The following is a 10,331-nucleotide window of genomic DNA, read 5'->3' on the forward strand; positions in this document are numbered from 1 at the left end:
TTATATTCAATCAAATCATTCTGGAAACCTAACTGGAGAACCAGTCTTTAGCAACTTTGGCTAAGGTAATAAATGTTAACGTGACAATGCAATGTTATTTAGGAAAATTTTAGAACATTGATTTGCAATGTACCTTTTGCATAGACATTGTAAAAAAAATAAAAAAATTTAGTACAATCATAAAAGATTGTATTTGGTGTAAAAGACTGATTAATGTGACAATGCAATGTTATTTAGGAAATTTGTAAGACATTGATTTGCTATATAAAATCGTACAAAGTAGGAAATCTCAAATTGTTTGACTTCATTTGATATGATTATATGAAGATACCCGTTATATATAGTACGTGTGAGTGAAAAATGGAAGATGAGAATAAAATCGAATCCTTAGCAGTAGACTAGTAGACTAGCAAAAAGGAACAAATTAAATTAATAATGTTAAGTTGTACGCGTAGCAGTTGAACTTGAATGGGCCGCTGGCAGTGACAGCAGAACTACTATTACTACTACACATTAAACCCACCACTGTATCCCTCCCTCATGACTTGACTTTTTTTCTTGTTGATTTTTTCTTTTTCTAATTTAAGGATTTTCGAGGTTATTGGATGATCTTTCATAGTAATCTAGTTGTTATTTTCGACCACCCAAGAGATTTCTTTCTTTAGTAGTGTGTTCCTTTGTAAGATTTGTTCTATTAAAAACATTGTTGTGTTTTTGTTTGTACAACATAAGATGTTTTTACAACTTGGAAGGTGTGGTTGAATGGAAGGGACTCATTCATCAGTCTTAAATTGTTAAGGGTTCAATCCTTAGCTTTGAGTATGGAGCAGCCTTTAAAAAAAGATATTTTTTCATCAATTTGATGAATTGTGTAAAGTTACAGAGTTTGACTCTTAAATGATGATTCCTATTAATTTTATCTTTAGTATGAAGCGGTTAGAGTAGTTGGGTTAGCTAGGGATGGTGATAAGATTTATATTAGTGAATAGTGATGATGGATGTTAAAGCGTTGTGTGGGAGGAGATGGAAGCGTCACGGTGGGTCCTCCGTGATGGCCGCCGGGCCGTCCCTCCACGTTTTGATGATTAATTAATTAGGGTTAGGATAGGGGAGAGTGTAGGTGCAGATAATATAATATTCCAGGAACAAATAAAACCTCCAAAACCACAAATATTCCTCTCATATCATATGTATGAGTTCCAGGAAAGAGGATCTGGAGGCCGGCCATGGCCATACATTATCCGCCCAGATTCCTACAACTCTCATCTTTCTATGAAAAATCTGGCCTGGTTATTCAAATCAATCACGCATTTCATCATCTCAAAATTCAGGAAAAAAAGAAAATTCAGGAGAATTTTAATTGCAGATCGAGCTTCAGAAGGCAGCTGCTTCCATGGCGACCAGTGGCACTATCATTAATTCAATTCTGGGAATTGATCGAATGGGGGGAGAAACGTAACGATAGTGCAGTTAAGTAGAGTAGCAGATCGAGATATTGATGCGATTCAATCAGAAGATACATGGCTAAATACTCCACATGAAATCATATATAGCCATGTGTTTTTGATTGAGCCGCGTCAATATCTCTCTCTTTTTCACTTCTATCCTTCTATTTCTTTGTTATCTTCTAGAATTTTTTACTAAGTGAATTATTGATACTGACACACCGATAATATTGATATAATCATGTATGATATATCTGTTCTAGCTCTTGTCGACTATGCTATATGCAATGTGCATGCATGCTTGGGAAAAGATCATATTGATCATGTTTCTGGTGCATATATATGCATGAACGTATATGTGTGTGTGTATGTTAGGTAAGAATTGATGGAATGAATGATCAAATATATGTTGATGAACGTTTGAGGAAGATAGGTAGCAAAACTGATAAAGACATTACTGTTCATGTGGTTTTCGCAGTTTGACCAAGTCATGTTCTCATAAAACTTGGTAACCAAAAATTAGATTGATTTCTCTTAGATAAACTTTGTATGTGCAATCTGTTAATTTAAATTGTAGTGTAATTTGAATTAGTTTCACAATAATTAGAATATTGAATGTTCTATACAAAAAGAATTAGAATGCATGGATTGACTTCATCCTTTTTGTGAGAAAGGAGGGAGTAGAAACCCAAAGAACGTACATATCTTAAGAAGCTAGTTATCGGCGACAGATACCCATCTTGTCTTCATGAATCACTTTCTAAAGCTGGTCTGAGGGACCACAACCATCCTTAGGCCGTTCTTGTGGCGAAGGAAAGAGTTAACTAACCTGTCTAAGGTTCGAATCTCGGTAGTGGTAGTGACAGCGTGTGGATTATGTCTAAAGTGGGCAAATACCTTATGCGCACTGACATTTGACCTTGTATGCTGAGCCATTTAGTTACTGTGATTTATATTCTCTCAAATGCTCTGCTAGGCTGAGTTGTGAGGGGCGTTGAGGTTGGAGATTCAACCTTTTAGGAGAAGAAGTAAAATTAAAACTTAAGTTTGTTATTATTATGATTTAATAGGTCCTTTAATTTTGATTTTTATACTTTATTGCAATTTATTAATTACTCTTGTGTGTTTGCAGGTGTTATGTAATATAATTTTTTTTTTTTGAGACGATGGATATGTAATGTAGCGTATTACAAAATTGAATTATCAATGAATATTGATAAGAATATTCATTACAATAATTTTTAGTACATACTATCAAGTACGTAGTACATGAGAGATTTGAATTTATGACTACCAACTCTAGGCCCAAAATTTATACTCACAATATTTTTGTAATTATCAATTGATTTATGTTAACTAGCATAAGATAATTTATTAGTGTGACAAGACTGGTTCATAGAGTGGATAATGTTTGTTTTGGTTGAATGATAGACATCAAGAATTGATCATTTACTTCTAATATCACATGCTCCTACTAATGACTAATTTTGTGTGTGCAATTTGGCTATTTTTATTTTTATTTTATTTTTATTTTAGTATTCAAATAATTATTTAAAAGTTATTAAAATAAAGTGATGTGAAATCAACTAAGACCGCACACATATTCAATTTACTACTCAGCTCCATATAAATATGCTTTATCAAGCACACAACATATTACTATTGATCGAGTTAAAACTCTAATAGCCTTTATAATAATGAGATGAAATTGTGGTTCTCTTCTAGATCATATATATGCCCTAGGCTAGGAAGCCAACCCACTCCGCTACTATCGATGTGCTTGGTCCGGTATTCACACTTTGAACTAATCCACAAAGTCACAACTTAGCCCCACTATATTGGAATATATAATTCTAACAAATATAATATAATGACATTCACAAAAATTTTAAGATTTTAAAGAGCTTTTTGTTAATCATTTGTCAAGTTGAAGCAAAAAAAGAAAAAAAAAAATAGTTGAAACTAGCGATCACCTTGAAGCCTTTGTTAGGTGTGCATGCATTCTTTCCTCTTTTATCTAACAAAATCTAGATATATACGAGTAGTAATTTCTATTTTTCATTATCCTCTCACATCTTTCTTTCAAATAAGTAAAATTATATGAAAAACTCATATAAAAAATTTCAATTAAAATTATCTTTAATAATATAAATTTTTACTCGGTAACAATTATGAATCTTTATGAGTCTATGGCCACTAATAAAAATTATTAATTATAACAAATTAGCGATTTAAGTAATCATTAAACTAGCAATAACCTACACGCATAGGCGAAGGTTCAGATCGAAGATCTTCGCGAGACAGCCCCGGAGGGATGGTATGTTTGACGATTTTAATGATTAGATTATCCAATCTAAGAAAGTTTGGATAGGATCGGATCTTCATTCTACACGCATAATTTTTTTTTTTTGGAAATTTTAATTTTTTAATGATCACCAAACACAATCAACCATAGACATGGGTCCCATACATTTGTTCTGTGTACAAAACGCACAAAATCTTACCTACAATGGCAGCGCCAAGAGGCCAAGTCGCCAACTCATACTTTGACAGTCGACACTAACAACTCTGTGCAACGAAAACTCGTCTCAATATGGACTCTTCAAAGCCATGGCACCAAAAACTATTTGTTAATTCTTTCCAGCGTCCGCAACGCTGTACTTTCACCTAACATTTCTTGACGCAATTCAGGTGCTTGTATAAAGTCCTCAACGAAACCCTGCATTGAAGTTCACCAACCCACCACTCATTCACGGTATATACACATTCTTTCTTTTCTTTCCTGTCTCTTTTGGATTGAAAGATTGAATTTTGGACTGGGACTGTTCTTTCTTGATGGTTTGATGGCTTTGAATTTGAAGAGTGGATTGAGTTTTGGGTGCCTTGGTGTGAAAGAGTTGGGTTTCCGGCCTCCAAGAGGTTCATCATCAGCCTGCCTTGCGGTGGTAAGGTCTGTTGACGATGAGAGCACATCAAATTCTGCTGCTGAGCTGCGAAAGATTGCTCATCAGACGGATTCTAAGCTTGCCAAGAACTTGAACAGGGACTTTAACTCTTTGCCAAGTGGGTTTCTTTGTCTTTGCTACTTAATTGGTACCTTTTTAGATATGAAGTTTCTTAATTGTGTAACATGTTCAGAAAAGCAAGGAAGATTAGGTCTGTGTAATAAGATCACCTCAAACACATCTAATGTATAAATGTAAATGCTCAAATGGTTTCAGATACTAAATTGAAGTTGATCTAGGCATATCTGCCTGATATTATCACCTATACATATAGCAACTTATAGAATTAAGGGTACTGAATATTTCCATTGATTTTTTGCTCATCTCCCTCCCTTTTCACCAAAACATGAAATTAAAACAAATTGGAAAACTTGCATTTTGCTTGAATGTCCTTTAGTTCCTCCTTGGCTCCTTAGATTCCTTTAATTTGAAACTAATTCAAATGCTCTTTAACAGTTTAACATACTTCTCATTCTACTTATTCCAGGGCCATTATCTGTGGCTGATTTTTCTCATTCTCAGAATAATGGTTCAAAGATGCGAATATCATATAAGGTATTATGCTCGAGGATTATGTATGAGTTGCTAATGTTTATGTCAGTAAAAAATCAAGCTCAGTGGCATTGAAACCTTTCCCATTTTGGTTTGTTTAATGCAGGGGATCCCAGGTACATACAGCGAAGATGCTGCCCTAAAAGCCTACCCTGAATGTGAGACAGTCCCTTGTGATGAGTTTGAAGATGCATTCAAGGTGGTATTTAACTATATGTTACTCTGTTATGCATTCCATTTAAGAAGAACAAAGATGTACTCTGTAATATACTTTTTCACATGGTTTTTATTTTTATTTCTAAAAATAACAAATTCGTTAGAATACATGCCAATACCTTCTTAGCAAATTAGTTTGCTCTAAATGTTAGTTGAAAAACTGCTCCAGTTTGTGGTTGGGTATTAATCCACCATTCCTTTTGGCTTTCTTCTGGAATATATTCTCTAGGCTGTTGAGTTGTGGTTGGCTGACAAAGCAATTCTACCTATTGAGAATACTTTAAGTGGTAGCATCCACAGGAACTATGATTTACTTCTTCGTCATCGGCTGAATATTGTGGGCGAGGTTCAGTTGGCTGTTAACTTCTGCCTTCTAGCAAATCCAGGTGTCAAAATGGAGGACTTAAAACGGGTCATAAGCCACCCACAGGTCTGCTGTCCAATTTATGTAAATACGAATACTTACCTAATTAATGAGATTCTTTTTCAAGGAAACATGTCTTTTGACTTATATCCTGTCTTGCAGGCACTTGCTCAATGTGATATATATCTAAGTAAATTAGGTGTTGTTCAGGAAAATGGTGATGATCCAGCTGTTGCTGCACAGGTGATTTAATCAGCATGTCTTGACAGTCCCTCCCATATTATCTGCATTGCATATCACACTCCAAATTGGTTTTTCTATCTTCTGTACCAGTTTGTGGCATCAAAGCGAGCAATGGATGCAGGGGTTGTTGCAAGTCCTCGAGCAGCACAAATTTATGGACTTAATGTATTAGCTGAAAGGATTCAGGTATGAGCATCTTTATGTTTATGGAAGATATATATAAATGTGCCAGTTATTAGCGGCATGAAATATACATTTAATCTTTTACTTTGCAAGATGAGATTAAACTGCCATTCTCTCTTTTCTCCTTCCAAACCCTAAACAAAATAATGTATAACTGAATAACTTTGCCATTTAAATACATAACCCTGAGAAAAATACAGTTCTGATAAGGCTCTGTAGTGAGCACTATGAATTGAACTTGTCTTCTTGGAATAAAGACTATGAACTGCGTTTTACCATTTCCTATACAATGTGGTTTTGAAACTGGTGGAAATAATGGGCTTTACAGGATGACTCTGACAACGTTACTCGTTTTTTGGTACTAGCCCGAGACCCCATAATTCCAAGGACAGATAAACCTTTCAAGGTATGATTTTCCTTTCATTGATCTTGTTACATGTTCTTTAGATTCATCTGTAACTCAATGGCGTTCTCATTTCCAGACCAGTATTGTATTTTGTTTGGATGAAGGACCAGGAGTTCTATTTAAAGCATTGGCCGTATTTGCATTAAGGGGCATCAATTTGACGAAGGTATCTCATATTCAGTGTTTATGTTGTGAGAATGAGAAATTTCTTTGAAACGGAGTATGTTGATACTGGACGCTGCTAATCTTTTACCCTCACCAATGATATATGTAACATCAACAAGAAATCTGGTACCTTCATTGACAAAATGTGCAACTTTATTGGAAAAGTCTAGAAAAATTGTAAAACTATGAATGTCCTCTGTGAAATTTGAACCTTGGTTAAGCTACTGGCTGTTTACACAAAGTAACACATTTAATTTCTTGAACTCACAAATTGTTTTCATGAATATACAAAACCAGGAGAAGATTCATGACCCTAGTGCCTTCTGACAAATTATTCTTGAAAGCAAAATAACAGTTAACCATTTTCATTCATACACATCTTCAGATTGAAAGTCGGCCACAGAGAAAGCAGCCACTGAGGGTTGTTGATGACTCTAATATGGGGACTGCCAAGTGAGTGCCATTTTCTAATGTTTTGGAGCCTATACAAAATTATGGAAATTAATTCTGCTGACTTGAAATTTGATAAATTGTATCATTCATTGGCGCTACTTATTGACATAATATTTGAAGTTTTGAACCAAAAAAAAAAGATGCTTATTTGGCGGGTTAAAATCCTACAAGATATATATTCTGACCTGCCTGTGAGTTCATTGGAGTTAGACTCAGAAAGAAAACTTTCAGATATGGCTTTTTAATACAGCAGGCCTGAGAAGTTTACTTATTTTTTGCATATTGGCTCATAGACCCAAGCATACAATTTGGCTCCTTGGCTCCATGCTGACTACTGGCTCACTTGTGATTGTAGGTATTTTGACTACCTATTCTATATTGATTTTGAGGCATCAATGGCAGAACCACGTGCTCAAAATGCTTTGGGGCATCTGCAGGTCTGGTTTTCAATTTTTACTGGAAACATGTGAAATATTACTGCTCAAACAGACCTTCTGAAGCAAAGAAGTAACTTATTGTATAGACAGGAGGTCATGGCAATATTAGAAGATCCCTATGGTTATGATAAGTTACAGAGGAACATAAGTTAAAATGAGAGATAAAATCTTAAACTCTGGACAAGTGGACATTAATTTAAACTGCAGCTCAATCCACGCATATTTTCTGAGTACTTTTTTTTTTTTTTTTTTTGGGCAGGAATTTGCAACTTTCCTGCGAGTTCTTGGTTGTTATGCAATGGGAAGAATTTTCTAGATGCAATCTGTTGTTGCAGACATGTAGTCTTTACTCTACAGCGTGTTATTTGTCCTAATCGCGCTGAAGGCTTAATTTTATTTCATTTACTGCTTGTTTGGAGTGGCTTCTCAACTGCTGGCCATATTGTGTGCATCTCCAATGGCTCTGATCTACTGTCCTTTCCATGCCAGAAGTTGGAACAGGCTTGTGGGTTCCCCATGGGATTGAAATTTTGATCCTGTAGCTAGGTTTCAGACTAGGGAGATTTTGTGTGGAACAGCAATTATATAGTTGAAGTATCCTGGTGGGAACCTCTGATGAATCAGGATATGGATATTGAAGTCAATTAGGTTTCCTTATAGTTAAACCCTTGGTATTTACATAGAAATCTCATCTCTTTTGTAGCATTAGCACATGATTTTAATGGTGTTGTGTGTACAGGTGATTTCTTCTTCATTCTGTAAAGCCACACCTAAAGTGTGAAAATTTAATGCACCTGTTGCAGAACTTAATGAAATATTTTATTGTTTGGTTCACAGGAAAATAGTATTTTAAGAGAATTTTTTCTTAAATTTGAAAAAAATAGAGTTTATTTGTTTGGTTGATGGATAATTTATTTTAACAAAAACGGAATTTTCAAATGAGGAAAATAAATTCTTTACTCTCTTTTGGTGTTTTATTTTTCATATCTTTTTTAGAAATAAAGTTGGAATATGAATTTTTATATTATCCTTACATATTTTTATTATTGATGGGACCATGGGACTCCGGGGCTCATTTTATTGGATACGCCTTAGCCTAAGTGTGGATGGTGCAAGAAGTTAAACATGTTGGCCCAAACTTTATTGGGCTGGATAGGCACGGTGGCCCAAATAAAGGCTAGTTTGAAACATTTGCACGTTAAAATTCATGTATTTTTTTGAACTTTTATTTTAAAGAATAAAAAAGATATATTATGCCACATAGAATAAAAAGTTTACTTTGTTTATTTTAATTCTTTATTATTATTTTTAAATTTTTAATTTTTTAAATTTAAAATTAAAATATACAAATAAACATATTTTTCGTTAATAAATGCACTTTTTTTAGTCAATTTCAAGGCTTTTAATCATTTTTTTGATTGGCTTTCCTCTTTTGGGTATTCCAAAATTCCAAAATATTGTATTAGTAATTAGTTTTGTGTTTGGTTAATTGCCTTTGCTAATTTTGAAGAAACTCCATCTTGTTATAAATATTATCATTATGTGGACATTATTATGTAACGGTAGTATTTATGGCTTCATTTATATTTTTTGTTACAATTTGTAATTATATATATATACACCTTGTATAATGTACTCAATGATGATGAATGAAAGATTGGTGTTACTTTCTCTCTACATTGTTTTCTTCCTCCTTTCCTTTGTATTATTTCTATTATGAATAAGATCAGTTTCTCCGGTGATGGCTACAAGATAAAGGCTATGATTACAATACATCTCATTTTTTAATATAATAATTATTTCATTTTGTAAATCGTATTACATAATCATGTTTGTGTGTGTGTGTGTATATATATATATATATATATATAGTCATCATTAGGTGCGGCCTGGTCATTAGGTGTGGCCGTGCGGCCTATTTTCAGCCATTAGATCAGATCAAGTCATCAAATCAACGCGCAATATATATATGTTACAAAACATACCATTCTACGTACTAAAACGCACCAGAGGACCGATAAAACACACAATTCCATACAATAACCAAATGTACTTATTCACTTAAAATTCATCAATATACGTGATAAAATGCATCATTCTACGTATTAAAATGTATCACAACGTGCCTCATGTCAGATTATAAGCATACACTATTTACAAATATTAGAAAACATGTGCTAAAATATGCACCATTCTACGTATTAAAATGCACCACAACGTGTGTTAAAATGCACAATTCCATTCGTTGAAAATCTTAATCCTAGATTATAAACATGCACTATTACACTTATTAGAAAACATGCATGTGTTAAAATACACACCATTCAACGTATTAAAATGCACTAGAGGACGGATTAAAACACACCATTCCACAACACATTTATTAGAAACACATGTGTTAAAATACACACCATTCTACGTATTAAAATGCACCAGAGGACATATTAAAACACACCATTCCACAACACAGTTACATACCATTCTAAGTATGAAAATGCACCAGCGAATAGATTAAAACACACCATTCCACAACACAGTTAATGCACCAACATACGTAATAAAACGCACCACAGTATGTATTCAAACGCACCACACTATGTACTAAAATGCACCATTTCAATTCACGTAATATAGATACTAAAATTACCATAATACCCACACTTAAACATATGCGATTTCCAGTTGGATTAACGAAATCGAACGACGCAGATTAGGCCGCATGACCGCATGGGAGCTCCCCGTCGCATTTGAATAAATAAATAAATAAATAAATAAATAAATATATATATATATATATATATATATATATATATATATATATATATATATAGAGAGAGAGAGAGAGAGAGAGAGAGAGAGAGG

At 33.8% G+C, this 10,331-nt stretch overlaps 1 protein-coding gene across 2 annotated transcripts; it reads left to right on the forward strand.

Moving 5' to 3' along the window:
- The first annotated feature begins 3,821 nt into the window (after positions 1-3,821).
- On the forward strand, positions 3,822-8,311 carry LOC115996756 (arogenate dehydratase/prephenate dehydratase 1, chloroplastic-like). 2 transcript variants are annotated; one of them, XM_031236151.1, is made up of 12 exons: positions 3,825-4,200; positions 4,307-4,508; positions 4,938-5,005; positions 5,109-5,201; positions 5,448-5,648; positions 5,745-5,825; positions 5,916-6,011; positions 6,337-6,414; positions 6,491-6,580; positions 6,965-7,032; positions 7,388-7,469; positions 7,729-8,311. In XM_031236151.1, exons 3-12 carry the CDS (start codon positions 4,988-4,990, stop codon positions 7,783-7,785), a joined length of 864 nt encoding a protein of 287 aa, XP_031092011.1. In that variant the 5' UTR covers positions 3,825-4,200; positions 4,307-4,508; positions 4,938-4,987; the 3' UTR covers positions 7,786-8,311. The 2 variants fall into 2 exon arrangements, with proteins under 2 accessions (XP_031092010.1, XP_031092011.1); XM_031236150.1 differs by having other exon boundaries at positions 3,822-4,508.
- Positions 8,312-10,331: the final 2,020 nt, after the last annotated feature.

The sequence above is a fragment of the Ipomoea triloba genome, chromosome 11 (genome assembly GCF_003576645.1).
Source record: "Ipomoea triloba cultivar NCNSP0323 chromosome 11, ASM357664v1".
Lineage (NCBI taxonomy): Eukaryota > Viridiplantae > Streptophyta > Magnoliopsida > Solanales > Convolvulaceae > Ipomoea > Ipomoea triloba.